The following is a 21,109-nucleotide window of genomic DNA, read 5'->3' on the forward strand; positions in this document are numbered from 1 at the left end:
CTGTTATGGTTCTTAACCGAGTGCCTCTTTGGAAAACAACAGATAATGCGTAGAGCAGAGTTGTTCAACATGTAACCTGTGGGCCAAAGGAGCCAGCCTGACCTTAGGATGCAATCCACTTAGGTTAAAAAATTATTTTACTAAATACCTCAATTATGTAGCCCACACATTTTTGAAGCTTTACACAACATAAAGTCATGATTTCAGAAGAGATTGAGTATTCTGATAATAATAAATGATGCTATAAATAAGCTTAGAAATCTTCAAATTCTACAGAATACAACAGTTAAATGTATTAAAGATGTAAAGAAATAAGGAAACATAACCCCTTTTCTAAAAGAGACTGTACTAGATCAGGTGTCCTTAAATAAAAATCAGACAAAAGATTGCAAATTAATACTGTCAAGTACTCAGCATGATTTAAATAGGAACATAGTATGAAATGACTATATGCAAATGCGAATGCCAGAAGCCTAAGAAATAAGATGGGAGAGTTAGAATATATTGCACTAAATGAAAAATTAGATATAATAGGCATCTCTGAGACCTGGTGGAAGGAGGATAACCAGTGGGACACTGTCATACCAAGGTACAAAATTATATCGTAGTGATAGTGTGGATCGAATTGGTCGAGAGGTAGCATTGTATGTTAAGGATGGCCTTGAATCAAATAGATTGAAAATTCAGCAGGAAACAAAATACATCATAGAATCCCTATGGATTAAAATTCCATGTGTAAAGTGGAAAAGGATAGTGATAGGAGAGTACTACCATCCGCCTAACCTGGATGAACGAATGGATCAGAAATGTTATCAAAAATTAGGGAGGCTAACAAACTGGGCAACACAATAATAATGGGTGGTTTCAATTACCCTGATACTGACTGGGTAAATGTAACATCAGGGCATGCTAGGGAGGTAAAATTCCATGGCGAAATCAAGGGCTGCTGTATGGAGCAGCTGGTACAGGAGCCGAAAAGAGAAGGAAAAGTTTTAGACCTAGTACTTAGTGGAGCGCTTGATCTGGTGCGGGAGGTAATGGTGATGGGGCCACTTGATAACAGTGATCACAGTATGATCAGATTTGATATTAGCTTTGGAGTAAGTATACACAGCAAATCCAATACGTTAGCGTTTAAATTTCAAAAAGGAGACTATGATAAAATGAGAAGAACGGTGAAAAAAAAATTAGAGGAGCGGGTGTGAGGGTAAAAATTTACATCAGGTTTGGATGCTGTTCAAAAACACCATCCTGGAAGCCCAGTCCAAATATATTCTGTGTATTAAAAAAGGAGGGAGGAAGACTAAACGACAGCCGGCATGGTTAAAAAGTGAGGTGATGAAAGCTATTAGAGCTAAAAGAAAATCCTTCAGAAAATGGAAGGAACCAACCGAAAATAATAAGAAACAGCATAAGGAATGTCAAGTCCAATGAAAAGCATTGATAAGGAAGGCAAAGAGGGACTTTGAAGGCTTCCTAAAGGAAAAGTCCATAGACCATTATTAAATGGACTTGGGGAAAATCCACTGCTTATTTCTGGGATAAGCAGCATAAAATGTATTGAGTTTTTCTGGGATCTTGCCAGGTACTTGTTACCTGGATTGGCCTCCTTTGGAACAGGATGCTGGGCTTGATGGACCTTTGGTCTGTCCCAGTGTGGCAATACTTATGTACTTATGCTACCGGCTTTACTCACAGTAGTATAATCCTCACAGCAACACTTGGCAAATATCCCAACTTTTAGACATATTCACCTTGACACTATTCATAACTTACTTTTTTGGGTGTGGTAAGTTCCACACTCTGAAATACTTTATCATACCATTTAATGATGGAGTCACCTTACTGGACCATCAAAACGGAGGTATTAAAACGTTTCTTTTTAGGGATTCTTTTGTTGCCGAATGTTGATACGTTTACTGTGGGAGTTGGTGCAGCTGAGCGGACATGGATGCATAACAACATTTGATTCTCTTTTCTACTATATAAGTTTTTTTTTCTTGCCTATAAATCTGTCTTATCATTGTAATCTGCTATGCTGGTATGTCCAAATAGTGGTGTATCAGTGTACATGAGGCGGCCTGCACAAACATGGATTTCTGAACTAGTGGCCCACTTTGATAAAATCTTGGATACCCGTTTTTTGCTTGTTTTTAATTTTGAAAGAGGTCTTTATTAATATCCAAACAAGCAAACTGGGGACATTACAACCAAGTTAAAGATACAATCCATTATATATGTAAAGGAGAGCACTCCATCCCTACCTTAATCAGTTAGAGAATAGTAAGCAGTGAACCTCAATACATTTTCACATTTTTTAAATAGTGTATCATATATAACCCCCCACCACCACCACCAAACCAACCCACAATCCCCACAGTCAAGTGTCCAGGAAAAAAGAAACAAACAGAAAGAAACCAGTGCTAAGATTCAAGCTGAACAATGCTTTCAGAAACGGTTCCCAGGTAATTTCCGGTAGCGTTTAGTGCATGCTTATTTTTAGCTTGTGCTAAAAACGCTAGCGTGCCTTTGTACAAGGCCCACTTAGTGATTAAAAATAGTACATACAAGAAATGTAACAATTGTTTTTGTTAACATTGCAAGCAGTAAATGTCAAAGTAATTTGCATCTTCATTCTCTCAGGTGTTAAGAGCCACATACCTGGCAACAGCTTCACTGTACACAAAACCAGCATCTGCTCTCTTCACTATTTCAAAGCAAAGATCTGCGCCATCCATACTGTGGGGAAAGGAGAAAAAAAAATGTAATCACTGGGTTGAGAACAACTGGGCTGCTAGTATGAATTGCACCTTTCACAGTTAGGGTCAATCTTTTGGCTCAACAAGTGGTCTTGTAATAACAGGAATTTAAAAATCTCATTGGTACATTTCAAACAACAATAGCATTTTAAAGTTTTTTTCTCTCCTCCTCCTAGCTTCATATTCCAACAGCTCCCTTCACAAAATATTTAAAACTAAAAAAAAAAATTACATGATTAAATGAAGAAAAACAGAGAAAGACCTAGGAATTATTAGCAAATTCCTTGACATGGCCTAACCTCAGTGCTGCTGTGTGAAGCGTGGCCTAGACAAAAGTAAAGAAAAGTGTAGATAGCAGGGCTTTTTCTATGTACAACATCCAATCCTTATTTTCACATCTAAGTTCTGTTGCCTTTATCTAAAACAGTGATTTTCAACCTTTTCATCTCATGGCACACTTACAAGACGCAAACAATGTCGAGGCGCACCACTGTACTCTAACCCATACCCACCTGTCCCTGATAAAATCCATTCCATCCCCACCCGTACCTGTAACCTTCTGAAGTAGTTATTTCATTTAAATATGCCACTGAAATACATTACAGCACCAATATACCTGTTACTGGGAAACTGAAACAAAATGGACTGTTACAGACACCACATACCAGCAGAATCATTTATCGCAGCAGCAAGTACAGAACTTGACTCTCACCTGATACAAAATACAAACTGCAAAAAAAACATGCAAACTGAAAGGAAGGATACTGGCCTCTGCAATAGCAGAGAAACAAAGAAATGTGTGTCCCCCTGTACAGTGCAAAATAAAACCGACACATGCAAATTCTCAATACCAACATAATTTCATCACTAAACTGAAAATAAAATCGTTTTTCCTATCTTTGTAGTCTGGTGAATTTATTATTCCAATCATCTTGTGTCCGATCTTTGGTTCCACTTTCCTCCATCTGTGCTCTTAACTCTGTTTCTAGGGTCTCCTTTCCATTTACAATTTCTTTTCTCACCTCCTGCCCAGAGGTATAGCTAGGAGGGGCGCAGGGGAAGCAGTAACTCCTTCAAATGGATTTAAAAAAAAAAAAAAAAAAAAAACAGAACCTGGGAGTTTCAAGATGGCGGACGCTGCTTGAGAGCGTTCGTCGAGTCTCCTTGGACCTTTCTCCTTTTTCTGTTTTAAAACAAAATTCCTTCATTTAAAATGCCCCATACTAAAAGGAAAGGGGTGGTCAAGAGCTTACCACCCGCAGCGGCGACCACTCGATCGGTCCAATCGACCCTCGACGCTTTCGCCACAAGCACGCCACGTGTGATAGAGGTGAGGAGTTCCGCTGTGGAAGGGATCGGAGGAGCGATTACCTCCCTGGAACAGGATACCATCACTCTATCCTCACCGAATATTTCCCCACCCCCGTGTCCCGCGAACTGCCGAGACGCGGTGGATTCTCCGGCGGCGTCCGAGGTAGACGTTGAGGATTATTCGGTGGTTGGCACTGCGGAGGCAGCGAGCGGGGGAGTTTTTCGACAACAAGAGCAGGAAGCTCGCACGGAGGTAACCCTCGAGGCCATATGGGCAATGTTAAAAACTTTGAATCAAACAGTTCTAAAGGCTGCAGCAGACACAGCTTCACTAGTGATTAAAGTAGATTCTTTGCAAGACTCTCGCGAAAAAATAAAACAAGATACTATCAAACAGAATGATATTTTTCAACAAGACATTTCCTCTTTAAAAAATACAACTGTCTCCTTGATAAAGGATAAAACTCTTATTCATAGTAAAATAAATCAGCTGGAGAACTATAATAGGAGACTTAATTTGAGAGTATTAAACTTCCCGAAAATGGTTGAACTGAGTGGTTTAGATTTAAGAAATATCTTACTGAGGTTCTTAATTGTTCCCCCGAGATGATTCCTCCTATAAATAAACTATATTATCTACCAATTCCACAGAAGAAAATGGAGGAACAAAGGAGAAAATCAGAAGAGCAGGGAATGCAAGAGGATGGACTACAAAACTTAACAGCTTTTCTTGAAAACTCACTGCCTGAAATTTATACTCGTTCAACTTTGTTAGTTTCTTTGGTCTTTGAGCGAGACCTCAATTTAATTATGAAACTATACTTCAAAAATGCTCAAAAAACTTTCTTGGGATCTCGTTTGTGGATCTATCCGGATGTAACTAGATTCACTCAGCAAAAAAGAAGAGAGTTTTTATTATTGAGAGATGAAGTTAAAGCTTTGGGTGCTAGCTTTTTGCTAGCCTATCCATGTAAATGTCTAATCAAATACTTGGATAATAAGTACATTTTTTATGAACCTGATCAATTGAAAAGCTTTGTTGGATCAAAGAAGATTGTCAAATGACCTCTTGGATTAAGGGAAATAATGAAGTATTGACTACCTGTGGGGTGGTCTAGGTCCTATTGCCTAAAAAAAAAATGATAAATAATTCGATTTTGTTCTCCTTCAACTTTTTTTTTACTCCCTCTTAAAGTGTTGGTGGTCTAAGATAGGAAAATATTGTTTCTTTTTGATATGGAAATATTATTGTAATTTCTTTTGTTAGATGTTTTATTTCTGAGCTTTCCTTAACAAGTGTATCTTGTAATTATTTGTGAAATTATAAATAAATAAATTAAAAAAAAAAAAAAAACAGAACCTATGCACATGCGCCACCTTCCTGCCTGCATGAGGTGCCACAGCAGCCATGAATGCACTGGCATCGTCTGCCTGCCCTAACACGATTGCAGTGAGCCAGCCCAAGCCTCAAAGTTGTTCAGCCCCAGCCACCCACAGCACTCCTTACCACAAGAAAAGGAGCCAGAATAACTGGTGGTAGGGCAGGTTGGCATTGGCGTCTCTTCTTGACGAGTCCGATCTTCTCCTTCACTGTGTGGGGCCCCAGGACAAGCAGGGTCTTCATCCTCCTCAGGCACTGCACAGCCTGGTGCAGCTGCAGCCCCCGCTGTTCAGCGCGGCTGGCTATGTGTACTCTTCAGCTTCTTGTTCTGGCTGTGCTCCACAATGCTGTGTACTCTACTGTAGCAAGGAAGGGTTCTGTGATGCTAGCTGGTTGCTTGGCTTAAGTTTTTGCATGTAAAATATCTGGGGGGGGGGGGGGGGAGCGAGGGTACAGTGTGAAATGGACAGTCTTTTATGCTGTACAGCAGTCAAGTCGTCTTCCTAGACCTTGCAGAAGGAAAACGGGGAAGGGGGGAAAAGGAACACACACACTTTTTTTTTCAGCCCATAAAATAAAAAATAAAAAAAGGGGAGGGGTGGGGAGGCACACACACAGTCTTCTTTTGCAGTCCAAACAATTTTAAAAACAAAGGGGAGGGTGGGAGCGAAGCACACACACACAGCCTTCTTCTGCAGCCCATAAAAAAAAAAAAGATAAAGGGGAGAGGTGGAGAGAAGCATATAGTTGCCTAGTGGTTAGAGTGGTGGACTTTGGTCTTGGGGAACTGGGTTTGATTCCCACTTCAGGCACAGGCAGCTCCTTGTGACTCTGGGCAAGTCACTTAACCCTCCATTGCCCCAGGTACAAATAAGTACCTGTATATAATATGTAAGTCGCATTGAGCCTGCCATGAGTGTGAAAGCGCGGGGTACAAATGTAATTAAAATAAAAATAAAATATACACACACACACAGCCTTCTTTTGCATCTCTAACAAAAAAGGGAGAAAGGGGTGGGCGAGGTACACTCAGCCTTTTCTTCAGCCCATAAAACAAAAACATTAAAAAAGTAGAGGGGGTGGGGGACTGCACAGTGTGCACACACACACAAATACACAGCCTTCTTTTTATTCAGCCCATAAAATAAGATGGTCAAGACAAGGGGGTGTCATCAAGGAACGCAAGAGTGAGATTTCATACTTGGGGGGGGGGGGGGGGGGGGGAGCAAGGGAGACCCAGAAGGGAGGTGAGGAGGGCCAGGGAACCAAAGGGGAGAGTTGGACTTGATGGGATAGGAGGCTGCAAGGGAAACGAGGAAATACCAGATCTCGGGGGGGGGGGGGGGGGTGAGATCATGAAGAAAATGCTAGACACACATTGAAGCTGCACCAACTGGTTTCAGTACATCACATACTTTGGAAGTAGGGAGGAGCAGAACAAGATGCATTACTCCCTGTCCAGCTCCTCCCCGTGCCAGTATTTCTCCTCCTTCCCCCTGGCCTGGAGGTCCAGTATCTCTCTCGGACCTTCCCTCCTTCCCCCTCAGCAGTCCTCCACTGTTCCTGCAGCTGCCGGGCAAACCTGGACAATATTTTGGAGAAGAATGGCACAATAAAGTGGAAAAGAGACTGAGACCAGCCCAAAATTAGGGGAAAAATACCCAGACAACAAAGGTAGAAAAAATATTATTTAATACATATTTAAGATTGAAGTGTGTCCATTCTGGGAAATGTATGTCTTTTCTGTTTTTGTATTTTTCAGAGTACAGGAGAAAATGCATTTGTGTTTCTCATTTACCGATATTGCATTGCTTATAGAGTCTAGCTTTCTTGGACAGAGGGGAGGCGCGGGTCACCATTTCAGTTTTCGTGCATGTTTTTTATGGTTTTCCCCTATTTTGTATCCGGTGAGGATCTATCCTTGTTCTGTATTGTTTGAGCAACTAAGATGAAGATTGTACTAGCATGGCTGTATAGGAATCTGTAACAGTACAGCTTGTTCTAGTTTCCCAGCAGTAGGTATATTGGTGAATAATTTTTGTATGTTGAGTTGTAAGGGGGATATAGAACTGGAGATGCAAGGTTTATACTGAGATACTATCCCAGGGTGGGCACATTGAATTTTGTGCATGACGTGAGGCCATGGGAAGTATACATAGAAAAGGGCCTGTAGTTTTTGTGATTTTACCCACTCAAGAAGTTTGTTTCCATCATTTTGGAAGCGTGTGTTTCTGCATGTGCCTAGACCAATGATTCTTAACCAAGGGGCTATGATGCAGACCAGCAGCATACATTGTTCTCTGTGCCTTGGCAGAGTACAGGAGCATGCCTGCTGCTGGTGTTGCTAGAATCGTGGTTGAAGAGTAGTGCGTTGGTCTGCTGCTGAAGCACGGCAGAAGGGTCAGCTCCAGTGGCACCAGCGCTTCGCTCTTCATTCATGATCCTGACAACACTAGCAGCAGGAGTGCGAGTACTCCTGCATTCAGCTGAGACAACAACAATGGTAGGAACACTCTTGAAGTCTTCTTCATAAAGTATAAAGCAGCACATATATATATATATATATATATATATTAATATAAATACATTTATGTTTATTTGTAGGATGCATGTATACTTATGCCACGTGTATCAAGGAGAAGTTTGTTTTTGGTAATGTATTGGTGAAGATTTGATATTGGCTATTTATAAACGTATATACTTTTTAAAAATATATTTTTTCTTATTCTTGTATGTCAATTTTTTAGTTATTTATGGCCCTGTTTATTTATTTTATTTATTTATTGCATTTGTATCCCACATTATCCCACCTCTTTGCAGGCTCAATGTGGCTTACAATACATACATGGATACTGGAAATGGATATTCATACATGGATAGTGGAAATGAGAAGATGTTAAGCATTTGGAGTTACAGCTGGGTTTGTGTTGGAAGGTGATGGAATGCATAAAAGTAGAGACAGAAGGCACTGATTTACATTCATGGTATAAGTGTGAGTTTCACATGACTTGGTCTTTGTGATACGTCTTGTCGAAGAGATGGGTCTTTAGTAGTTTCCAGAACTTGGTTAGTTCATGGACCGTTTTCAGGTTCCATGGTAATGCGTTCCAGAGCTGTGCGCTCATGTAAGAAAAGGTTGATGCGTGCATTAGTTTGTACTTTAGACCTTTGCAGTTGGTGAAATGAAGATTGAGGAATGTGCGAGAAGATTTTTTAGCATTCCTGGATGGTGGGTCTATCAAGTCTGACATGTATGCTGGGGCATCACCATGGATGATTTTATTTATGTACTAGGGTACATACTTTGAACGTGATGCGCTCTTTGAGTGGGAGCCAGTGTAACTTCTCTCGTAGGGGTTTTGCACTCTCATATTTTGGTTTGCCAAATATGAGTCTGGCTGCCGTGTTCTGGGCTGTTTGGAGTCTTTTGAGTATTTGCTCCTTGCAGCCAGCGTAGAGTGAGTTGCAGTAATCTAGATGACTGAGGACTAACGAATGAACCAGATTACGGAAGACGGTCCTCGGGAAGAATGGTCTTACTCTTTTTAAATTTCCACATTGATTGGAACATCTTTTTGGTTGTGTTTTTCGCGTGATTCTCAAGTGTTAGGTGCGATAGTATTTTTAGCGCGTGCTAACTGTATAGACATCCATAAGAATATTATGGGCATCTACACGGTTAGATCACGCTAATGCTTAGTGCACTCGCTAAAAATACTAACATGCCTCTAGCGCGGATTAGTAAGCAGGACCCTTGTTTTATGAATGTTTACAGACCCCTGACGAAGGCGTAAGTGCCAAAACGTGGCCAAGTTGGGTCAATTCTCAATAAAAGTATTTGTGAAACTTGAATCTTCTCCTTCTCTGAACTACCTCTGCTTTGCTTTGCTACTTGTGGTGTGTTTGCATTGTGTTTTGCTTCTGGGTTTTTTTTTTTTGTAAAGTTCTAATCCACACCAAAGTCTTATTCCACAAACAAGATACTGCTAATGAATATTCTTCTCTCTTTTTTGTCCAAGAAAATGTCAGACTTTTCTTTATGTTATTTTTCTCTTTTTTTTTTTTTACACTGAAGAAAAAAAAAAATGATACCAAACAAAGAAGGTAATGAGCCAAATCTGGTGAACTCACAGCAAAACAAACCAGGATGGGAATCTGGACTGCTCTGTTCAGACTAAAGGAAAATTTTAGCAGGTAAGATCTAACTTCCCCATCCTTAGCATCCACAACTGAGCAGTCCAGGGCTTGTGGAACATTTCAAAGTAGTTCTCACACTGGGGGGGGGGGGGGGGGGGGGGGGGGAATTCACCAACCCCTACTGCAAGCACAGAAGTTCCAAGGAAAGCATCCTGCTAAGCCCCTACATCCAATCTGAAAAGCTTAGTTAATGTATGATGGGAGGACCATGTCACCAACCTGCAGATCTCCTCCAGGGAAACCACATGTAGTTCCACCCATGATACTGCAAGTCTTCTTGTAAATGAGCCTTTAAAGCTAGAGGCAGACACTTACCCTGCCAGAAGATACACTAAAGAAATAATCTCTTAAACAATGAGCAATTGTAGCCTTAGAGGCTGCTTCAACTTTCCTGGGACCCAAGAACAACAAATAACCTGTCTTACTCTATGAAATTCATTGGTGACGTTCAAATATCTGAACAAAGTTCACCTTACATTCACTAATTTCAAAGCCTTTCCCATGATCCTCCCTCCAAAAGGATGGAAGGAGTGGTTGAATAAAATGAAAGGACCAGACCACTTTAAGGTGAAAGGAAGGGACAGTGTAAATACATAGTAAACATAGTAGACGACGGCAGAAAAAGACCTGCACGGTCCATCCAGTCTGCCCAAGAAGATAAATTCATATGTGCTACTTTTTTATTTGTACTGTCCTCTTCAGTGCACAGACCGTATAAGTCTGGCCAGCCCTATCCCCGCCTCCCAACCACCAGCTCTGGCACAGACCCTATAAGTCTGCCCAGCACTATCCCCACCTCCCAACTACCAGTCCCGCCTCCCACCATCAGCTCTGGTACAGATCGTATAAGTCTGCCCAGCACTATCCCTGCCTCCCACCACCGGCTCTGGCACAGACCGTATAAGTCTGCCCAGCACTATCCCCGCCGCCCAACCACCAGCCCCGGCACAGACCGTATAAGTCTGCCCAGCACTAGCCCCGCCTACCAACCACCAGCTCTGCCACCCATTCTAGGCTAAGCTCCTGAGGATCCCTTCCTTCTGCACAGGATTCCTTTGTGTTTATCCCACGCATGTTTATCCCACGCATGTTAGAAAGTCCTATCTTCATAAACCAGAGAAAAAGATCTTTATAGGATAAAGCCTGAAAGCCTGAATATCTGATACCCTTCTGGCTGATGAAATGAACACTAAGAACATTGTATTTAGGGTAAGATCTTTAAGGGCAGGGTAGGCTTTTTTTTTTTTTTTTTTTTTAAGGCTCAGTGCTCCTGCTGAAGAGACAAGGACCAAATTACAATTCCATTCAAGATAAATGGTCCAAATTGGAGATTTCAATCTGCCCACTCCTCTGAGAAAAAAAACAAACAAACATACCACAACTGGATGAGATGCTAAGGATGAATTTTGCAGCCGGCCCCTGACATACGCTAATGCTGCTACTTGGATCTTTGAGAAACTTATGGCAAGTCCCTTTTTAAAACCCTCCTGAATTAACTTCAAGATAAGGGTCACAGATGATCAGAAAGGAGAAATGAAGCCCTCAAATACTCTCCAGATTCTAGCATGCATTATGGATGTAGAACACTTCCTAGGCTGCAACAAGGTAGTAACAACCTCTTTGGTGTACCTCTTACATCTCAGTCTTGACCTTTCAAGGGCAAGGCCAGAACACAAAAGGGAGATGGATCCTCCATGACCAATGGACCTTGAATTAATAGATCCCTGAGACACAGGAGATACAGCAGCAGGTACATCTGAAGACAAACCAAGTCTGCATATCATGGTCTTTTCAGCCAATCAAGTGCTATCAGAATTACTAGACACATATGAATGGCAGTCCTGTGAATCACTTTGCCTGACACAGGCCGATATAAACACAGAAAAACACTATCTTCGCAAGCTCAAAGCAGTCAGGAACACAGCAAAGATGACAAAAATAGTCTCAGATGAAGTAGGAAAGTCCATTTTATTAAATGAGTCCTATAGCTTTGGCCAGCTACTTGCAGTCATATTTCGTCATAGGGCGATTTGGACTCCTCATAAATTGGCGGTAGCTGGTATTTCAAATAACAACAGTCCTGTGGCTCGCACACTGGTACCTTGCTTCATATGATCTTTGATTGTAGAATAAGTTATGACTTTTGGTGTCAGGTGTGGTCTTTTATCTCAAATATTCTTCCTGTACAGGGTCCAATTACTCTTTCAATTGTTATGTTAGGCTCTGTGCTATTCCAAGATCAATTGGATGTTTCCAAACAAAAATTACTGAACATTTTAGTTGTTGCTGTGCTGAAACTGGTTCTTATGCATTGGAAAGATAATTCTATTCTCAATTCTACTTTTTGGTGGCATTCAATTTTACAGATTCATAAATTTGAAACCTCTGTTGCAGACAAAATGGGTGAGATGTTCTACTGCTAAAATTTGGTCTCATGTGGATAATTATCTGAAATCTTATAATTTTAGGTAACTTGTTTAAGATTTTATTATTTTGATTTGCAGGTTTTTTTTTTTTGTTTGAATTCTGTATTACAGTTGATGTTATTGCTTGATAAATTGTTTATCTTTTTCTAAAACCAATAAAATTCTTGGACATAAATGAGTCCAAATCAATGTTGTAATTCAAAATGACTCGATACGGCCAATCGGCCCCGCCTCAGGAGTCTTAATGTTCAAGATTAAAAAACATATAAATAAACATTACTAAAAACATTACATATATAAAGATTTTGATAAAAAGACACACCCAAATAAATATTTAACTGATTAAACTAAACTGACAATCATAAAACATGCTAACGAAACGGTACATAACAAATACAAATGACTCACGAAGTCTAGAAGAGGTGAAAATGTTAATACATACCTTAAAAACTTAAGTTTCTAATTTTGTTCCAAATCAATTAATAAACATTTATGGGAACAAATGTACAAAAACCACAGTAATAACCACAATGAATATAACAGTGTTTGCATTACATTAAAAATGTGCACTGTAGAAAATATTGATCTTACGAATTAAAAATTTAAAAATTCATTGCTATATTTGTGTATGTACTAGCTCTCAACTAGCAAACTTGTGACAAATATTAAGCTAGAATAGGACAGATGTATGCTGGAAATACACAAAATCAAAACGATACTAGGGCAACACATTAAGAATTAAAAAAAGGAAAGTGCAATATCTTGCAATGGAACTTGGACTTCATTAAATACAGAAAACAGTTTATGTTGTGTTCACCAAAATTTGTGATTAAAATATACCTATATGAGTATGTACCTTTTACAGTGGTCTGTGGAGGTTAAATGTGTCAATCGAACTGTTTTCTAACAAAGACCTCGATTGTAGTTCTGACAAAGAAAGGATAAAAAATGTCTATTGGTCTAAAAAACATGGAAGGCTTCAGACATTATGCAATCTAAAGTGCCAGCGCATGCAACAGACAGGGTGAACTCTCAACAGGAACATTATGTTCAGCAAGAAGCAGGACAGAATCTAGTGTTGTAGACTTTATGGAAAAACATGCAATTCCACATATACTCACAACTACAATACTATGTGACCTCACATATACTACTACTTGACATTTCTATAGCGCTACTAGGGTTACGCAGTGCTGTACAATTTAACAAAAAAGGGGCAGTCCCTGCTCAAAAGAGCTTACAATCTTAAGGACGAAATGACAAGTTGGGGTAGTCTAGATTTCTTGAATAGTGGTTAGGTGCCAAAGGCGACATTGAAGAGATGGGCTTTTAGTAGGGATTTGAAGATGGGCAGGGAAGGGGCCTGGCGTATAGGCTCAGGGAGATTATTCCACGCATGGGGTGAGGCGAGGCAGAAAGGGCGGAGCCTGGAGTTGGTGGTGGAGAAGGGTACTGAAAGGAGGGATTTGTCTTGAGAGCGGAGGTTACGGGTAGGAACGTAAGGGGAGATAAGACATATACTTACACCTGCTTTATTATGTGATCTCTGCAAGAAAAGGTAGCTTAAAAAACGAAGTTAAATAGCATATCCTTGAGGTCAACGCCAGGAGAGAAAGTATGCTGTGTCTCTTAATCAAACCATCCCGGACACCAACAGCGTGAATTATAAACAGAGAGAGGTGTAAATCAAAAACGTTTTACACAGTCCACAGAAAAAAAAAAAAAGTAGTAGTACAAGGTAGTCTTAATAAAAGTTGTAAAATGTGCAGCACAGCAACTACAAATCGCCAGAAGTTTGGCAGGAAATTATAAGGTACGCCAACATCACCAGAACAGTCATAAAACACCCATAGTAATACAAGAATAAATGTGCGAACTTACTACTACTTGAGAAATGCGTTGTATACAGTCAGCAGTACACGTCGCCTATTGGAAACGTCAAACGGAAGCAAGCTAAAGTATCATGTAGTGATGTCCTCAACTATGCCACTAAGTAAATTATCTTATGTATAGTAATAAGAGAAGAAGGGCTGTGTACAAATAAAGACACCGTGTTTCTAAATAAAAGTAAACAAATAAAAAGGAATAATAGAATTGGTTAGAATGTAAAGAGGATCTTTTACTAATGGTCAGTATCGTCTACTGTAAGGGAAGATAATGGCCCCAAACATTGTAAATGAGTATGATGGTGACACATATGAGTATAGCTTTTCCAAAAAAAAAAAATAAAAAACAGAACAGGAACAATAGTGGAAAAAATGCTGTAGCAATAAAATATTGAGATTTTCAGACTATCGTGTTCGCACGCACCAGTATATATGAGAGTATTAATGTGATGTTTTAAAAATGTAAAAAACCTCAAAGGTAATAAATTTAAACAATGTAAAAACAAGCTATAGATACCACATATTATAAAACATTCTGAGACAATATATGGATTTACTATGAACATCATGGGACTTAGGTTATAAAATGATATAAATAAAACATGAAAAGCAATGGACTAAAACAGAACAAAATATGTGGTATAATGTGAAAACGAAAAGCATAGAACTGAAGGTGTAGAATATATTAAAAAAAACCTGTAGACTAAAAGAATATAAAAAAGTAATGTAGAATATACAGACACATTACTACTACTATTTAACATTTCTAGAGCGCTACAAAGTGTACGCAGCGCTGTACAAACACAGAAGAAAGACAGTCCCTGCTCAAAGAGCTTACAATCTAATAGACAAAAAGTAAAGCATTTAAATTTAAATTCATTACATGAACTGAATAGGAATACAGTGTAATTATAAGCATATGGATACACTATATAGACAAATTTTGAATACCCTGAAACCAAAATATTTGATTGGAGGATATTTCGAACAAATCAGTAAAATATAATTTGGGTAGATTATAAAAATGATGCAAGATCTAGCTCTACATTCAAACCGTTTGGTGTTACTATATCGAGATTGAAAATATAATGTTGCTCTTCTTTTAATATCATTTCTTCTGTATTCCCCCTCTCAATTTCTTTTTTATTTTTAAATACAAAAAATTTTAAATCATCAATCGTGTGGTTCATTTCATACCAATGTGGTACTAACAGTGCAGACTGAATGTTTCTACTAATGCAAGATCTATGCTCGATGAGCCTTGTTTTGACCATCCTTTTCGTTTTGCCCACATAGAGGAGCCTGCAAGGGCAAACAATGGTATAAATTACATTAGAGGAAGTACAGTCTGTTGGTTGTTGTAGCCAATATGTTTTATTAGTGCTAGGATGTATGAATTTCTGTATGACTAAAGCATGCGTACAAATTGAACACTTCCCACATATTATATAACCTATATAAGGTCCTTGCTCTATAGGAAGGCTAGGTAAAGTAAAAGGAACAAGCCATGCTTTCAGATTTCTGTTTCTAGTATGCGCTATAACCAGCTTCTTATTTTTGAAGCATGGATGGGTTCACCGCCGCTGCCTTGAGTTTCTCTCCTCACATGCCATTCTTGACCCACTACAATCTGGTTTTCGCCCTCTCCACTCAACCGAAACTGCGCTTACTAAAGTCTCCAATGACCTATTACTGGCTAAATCCAGAGGTCAGTATTCCATCCTCATTCTTCTTGATCTTTCCGCTGCTTTTGACACTGTCGATCACAGCATACTTCTCGATACCCTGTCCTCACTTGGATTCCAGGGCTCTGTCCTTTCCTGGTTCTCTTCCTACCTCTCCCTCCGCACCTTTAGTGTTCACTCTGGTGGGTCCTCTTCTACTTCTATCCCTCTGCCTGTTGGCGTACCTCAGGGTTCTGTTCTTGGTCCCCTCCTCTTTTCTATCTACACTTCTTCCCTTGGTTCATTAATCTCATCCCATGGCTTTTCCTACCATCTCTATACTGATGACTCCCAAATCTACCTTTCTACCCCTGATATCCCACCTTGCATCCAAACCAAAGTTTCAGCTTGTCTGACATTGCTGCCTGGCTGTCTCAACGCCACCTGAAATTAAATATGACCAAAACCGAGCTTCTCATTTCCCCCCCCCCCCCCCCCAAACCCACCTCCCCGCTTCCCCCGTTTTCTATTTCTGTTGATGGCTCTCTCATTCTCCCTGTCTCCTCAGCTCGAAACCTTGGGGTCATCATCTTTGACTCTTCTCTCTCCTTCTCTGCTCATATCCAGCAGATTGCCAAGACCTGTCGTTTCTTTCTTTACAACATCCATAAAATCCGCCCCTTTCTTTCCGAGCACTCTACCAAAACCCTCATCCACACCCTTGTCACCTCTCGTTTAGACTACTGCAATCTGCTTCTTGCTGGCCTCCCACTTAGTCACCTCTCCCCTCTCCAGTCGGTTCAAAACTCTGCTGCCCGTCTCGTCTTCCGCCAGGGTCGCTTTACTCATACTACCCCTCTCCTCAAGACCCTTTACTGGCTCCCTATCCGTTTTCGCATCCTGTTCAAACTTCTTCTACTAACCTATAAATGTACTCACTCTGCTGCTCCCCAGTATCTCTCCACACTCGTCCTTCCCTACACCCCTTCCCGTGCACTCCGCTCCATGGATAAATCCTTCTTATCTGTTCCCTTCTCCACTACTGCCAACTCCAGACTTCGCGCCTTCTGTCTCGCTGCACCCTACGCCTGGAATAAACTTCCTGAGCCCCTACGTCTTGTCCCATCCTTGGCCACCTTTAAATCTAGACTGAAAGCCCACCTCTAACATTGCTTTTGACTCGTAACCACTTGTAACCACTCGCCTCCACCTACCCTCCTCTCTTCCTTCCCGTTCACATTAATTGATTTTATTTGCTTACTTTATTTCTTGTCTATTAGATTGTAAGCTCTTTGAGCAGGGACTGTCTTTCTTCTATGTTTGTGCAGCGCTGCGTACGCCTTGTAGCGCTATAGAAATGCTAAATAGTAGTAGTAGTACTATATTGGATTTTAAAATGTAAATTAATATCTTGGTTATTAAGTCAGTTGTAAAAATCCATTGATTCATTTCATTAATTAGGATTTATTTACCTTTTTGAAGGAATTCACTCAAGGAGGTGTACAGTAAGAATAGATCAAACATGAGCAATAGGCAATTACAGCAGTAAAAATATTCGAACAACAATACGGCACGGTATACTATTTACAATGTCAACAATACGTAATAGAACATTATAATTGACTAGTAAAAGAGGCCCGTTTCACAGCAAATGAAACGGGCGCTAGCAAGGTTTTCGTCGTCAACACCCCCCCTCCCTGGCCAACCCCTTCCTTGTTCTGCCATTGCTCCGCCCCCAATGTCATGACGTTTGACGCGAGGGCAGGGCCCGGAGCGATTTCCCACCCCCCGCCTCCCTGCCTCCCTCCCTGCCAACCCCTTCGTTGTTCTGCCATTGCTCCGCCCTCGAGGGCGGGGCCCAGAGCGATTTTGGTGGCTTCACCACCACAAACCTTCGAACCTTTTTGAAGGAAGTCAGGGCTTGGCTTCACTGACGTCAGTGTCCTCAGAACGTTGAGGGTGAGTTTTATTATAGTAGATAGTGAAGGGTAAGGCAAAGCTGTAACATTGGTAAGAAAATAGGAAGAGTTAGAAAGTAAGGTGACTGATATGAAGTAAGTTGCACATGAGGTCAGAGAGATCGTTAAATATTATCTCAGCTAGGGTAGGAGTGGATAAACATGTCCCACTGCAGTATGTGCAGCCCGAGTCACTCCTTGTGTGTGTGAGTGAGACTAACAAGTTATTTCTTCCATTAAAGGCCTGGTTGAAGTGCCAAGCTTTCACCTGCTTCCTGACGTAGAGATAGTCTTGTGTTAAGTGGAGCCTTTCAGGCAGTGCATTCCAGAGTGGACATTCATTCCTTGGATGTCCACTTGCCTTGAGTCATCCGGTATAAGCAATGAACTCCCCATCCAATCAGCTGGCGTTCAAGGTTACAACTAACTAATCTGGGCACACCAATGACGTAGTCTACATCAAGGGTAGACCTCAGCCATTATCTCATACTAGAACTTGTCTGACTGGTATAGGGCAGGCAGGTGTCATAACTCGAAGTTACCTGTGACCAGCCACTCAGAAGGGAGTGTTTTAATGGTCTCATATGAGCCCTAGCCCAACGAATAGATCCTAGGAAGCCACCACTGAACCCAGTGTTTGCTGTATCTCAAAAACATACATAGTGGAATTAGAAAAGATTCAAAGAAGGGTGACCAAAATGATATGAGGAAAAGCTAAAGAGGTTAGGGCTCTTCAGTTGGAAAAGAGAAAACTAGGAGGAGGGGGAAAGGATATGATGCAGGTCTACAAAATCCTGACTGGTGTAGAATGGGTAAAAGTAAATCAATTTTTACTCTTTCAAAAAGTACAAAGACTAGGGGATACTCAATGAAGTGACATGGTAATATTGTTAAAATGAATGAGGAAATATTTTTTTCACTCAAAGGATAGTTAAAGCTCTGGAACCCGTTGCCAGAGGATGAAGTTACAGCGGTTAGAATTTTAAAAAGGTTTGGACAAGTTCCTAGATGAAACGTTCATAGTCTGCTACTGAGATAGACACAGAGGTAGCCACTGCTTGACCTGGGATTGGCAGCATAGAATCCTGCTACTATTTGGGATTCTGCCTGGTACTTGTGACCTGGATTGGCCACTGTTGGAAGCAGGATACTAGGCTAGATGGACCACTAGTCTGACTCTGTATGGCTATTCTTATGTTACAGCAGACAAGAAGTAGGGAGAGTTGGCTCTTCTTAAACAACGAAGGAGCCATTTAGATGGATAAAGGTCTTTATTGCAAAATATCCAAATCGATTCAACACAGCAGCTGTGTTTAGGCGCCTAAGCACCTGCTTCAGGAGTCTTATGATATATATTGCTGATTTTGAAAAGAGATATTATCAAAACTTTATACATAAAGGGGTATCAACCTAACCCATTCCAGAACCTGTGGATTATGACCACATATATTGTAAGACTCCTGAAGCAGGCGTTAGGCGCCGAAACACAGCTGCTGTGTCGAGTTGATATTTTGCAATAAAGACCTTTATCCATCTATACGTCTCCTTCGTTGTTTGAGAAGAGCCAACTCTCCCTACTTCTTGTCTGCTGTGACTGTCCTCACGTAGGGAATCAACGCATCTCCACCTTTTTGTGTTTTTTTCCTTGTCCTATTCTTATGTTACACAGTCTGATCCTCGAGGCCACTGCTGCCCCAACACAGATGTCACTTGTGATTGCACGCTCAGCCTCCTGGTCTCCAGAAAGAAAACTTTCTCACTTCTTGTACTCAAAAGGCTCCCAAGCACTCTAGTGATTGAAAGGAATCTAATTTGCTCTTGGAAAGGTTCACCACCCACTCCAGGAACTGGAGGAAGCGGAGGACTATGAAAGTGACTTAGACTCTCCTGGTGAGTGGAGGCTCTGATCAACCTATCCTCCAAATAAGACTGGAACATGATCCATTCACAATGAAGGAAGGTTGCAACTATTACTACCATAACTTTGGAAAAGGTTCTGGGAGCCACAGCAAGCCTGAAAGGCATAGCTTAAAACTAATGTTGGCTCAGCACTGAAAACCGAAGAAAGCATTGCTAAGATGGCCAAATCAGGATATGAAAACAAGCCTCCCTGAGATCCAGAGAAGTGGGAAATTCTCATGGCCACAAACTGTCCCAGACAGAAAAGTCTCCATTCTAAAGTGAGTCACTCACAGGCCATGATTTACATTTTTGAGATCCAGAATGGGGTGAAAAGTGTCCACTTTTTTGGGAACCACGAAGTAGATGGAATATCTTCCTTTCCCAATCCCTTCTGGGAGCTAGAAGTAAGGCTCCAAAAAACTAGGAGAGTCAGCAAGGTGGATTTTAATGCCTGGAACTTAGAGGGAGCTTTGCAAGGGGACTCTAAAGAAAAAAAAAAAAACCTGTGAGAGGGCAGGACAACTCTAGCTTGCAACTCTCTCTCTTTGGCCATTATCCTGTCAATTCCTCAAGAAATAAAGCTAGTCATCCACCTATGAGGGTCTTCAAAGAATGGACTTGGACCTCATCACTGGGAAATTCAAGAAGTATTAAGAGGATGATTGCCTTGTCCTGACCCCTTCTGTCTCCTCAAAAGGTAGACTGCCTTGATTGGCCATGGGAACACAGGACCCGGTCTAACGTCTTGCCTCCCAAAAGACTGAATGGGTCAAAGTGGGCTGAGACCTATATTTAGGCTGGTCATTGAAGATACCCAGATCCTTCACCAATTTCTCCAGACTGTCACCAAAAATTAGCTTCCCCTGAAAGGATAGCTTGCAAAACTGAGACTTAGAAGCTGCTTCTGCAGCCCAGTGTCTGAGCCTCAAGGGACACCTGGCAGACACTACCAAGGCCATTTCCTTAGCCAAAGCTCAAATGACATCATGAACAGTTTTGGTAAATAGGTCAATCCTGCTTCAAGCGCGTACATTCTAAAGAAGATAGAAGCTCCAAGTCCTGATCTCAAGCACTGGTTTGCTGAATCTAGCGGAGAAAGGTTCTTGCAACAAAAGTACCACCAATAGAGGCTTGAAAACTCAAAGAAGATACTTCAAATGAAAGCTTCATAGATGACTCACGGTACTGAAGATTCTTAAGTGCTGCACCCCCTTCTACTGGAACTGCAGTTTTCTTTGTGACCACTGTCACCAAGGGATCCACCTTGGGCTGCACCAATTTTTCTTTCTCTTCAGGAGCTAAGGAGTTTAGCCAGACCTATGCAAAGCACTGTATCAGGAGAAGTCCTCCACACTGTGATTCATTCCTGCATAGATGAGTGAACAGAAAAGAATCTGGGCAACCTTTGTTACTTGCCATAACAGGATCCCCTACCAAGGGGGAACAGAATCTGATGGGGAAGAAATACTGACGATCTGCAAAGACTGATATTAATAAGGAAAGCTCATTCTTATAAAACAACCTCACCACTCATCCCTTGGGATCGCTCCATCTTCCAGAGTACTTCAGACATGAAGTCCTGGAAGCTAAAGAACTATATGTGAAGATTAGCTGAAAGGTGGGAT

General features: G+C 40.9%; 1 protein-coding gene across 4 annotated transcripts in view; it reads right to left on the minus strand.

Annotated features, from left to right (window-relative positions):
* CASK (calcium/calmodulin dependent serine protein kinase) overlaps positions 1-21,109 on the minus strand; it is a 541,831-nt gene that overhangs the window by 430,001 nt on the left and 90,721 nt on the right. For all 4 annotated transcript variants that reach the window (XM_030202350.1, XM_030202349.1, XM_030202348.1 and 1 more), the window contains exon 4: positions 2,662-2,739. In XM_030202350.1, the coding sequence (XP_030058210.1) occupies positions 2,662-2,739 (78 nt within the window). The remainder of the gene's footprint in view (positions 1-2,661; positions 2,740-21,109) is intronic.

Source organism: Microcaecilia unicolor, chromosome 4, assembly GCF_901765095.1.
Source record: "Microcaecilia unicolor chromosome 4, aMicUni1.1, whole genome shotgun sequence".
In the NCBI taxonomy this organism is placed as follows: domain Eukaryota; kingdom Metazoa; phylum Chordata; class Amphibia; order Gymnophiona; family Siphonopidae; genus Microcaecilia; species Microcaecilia unicolor.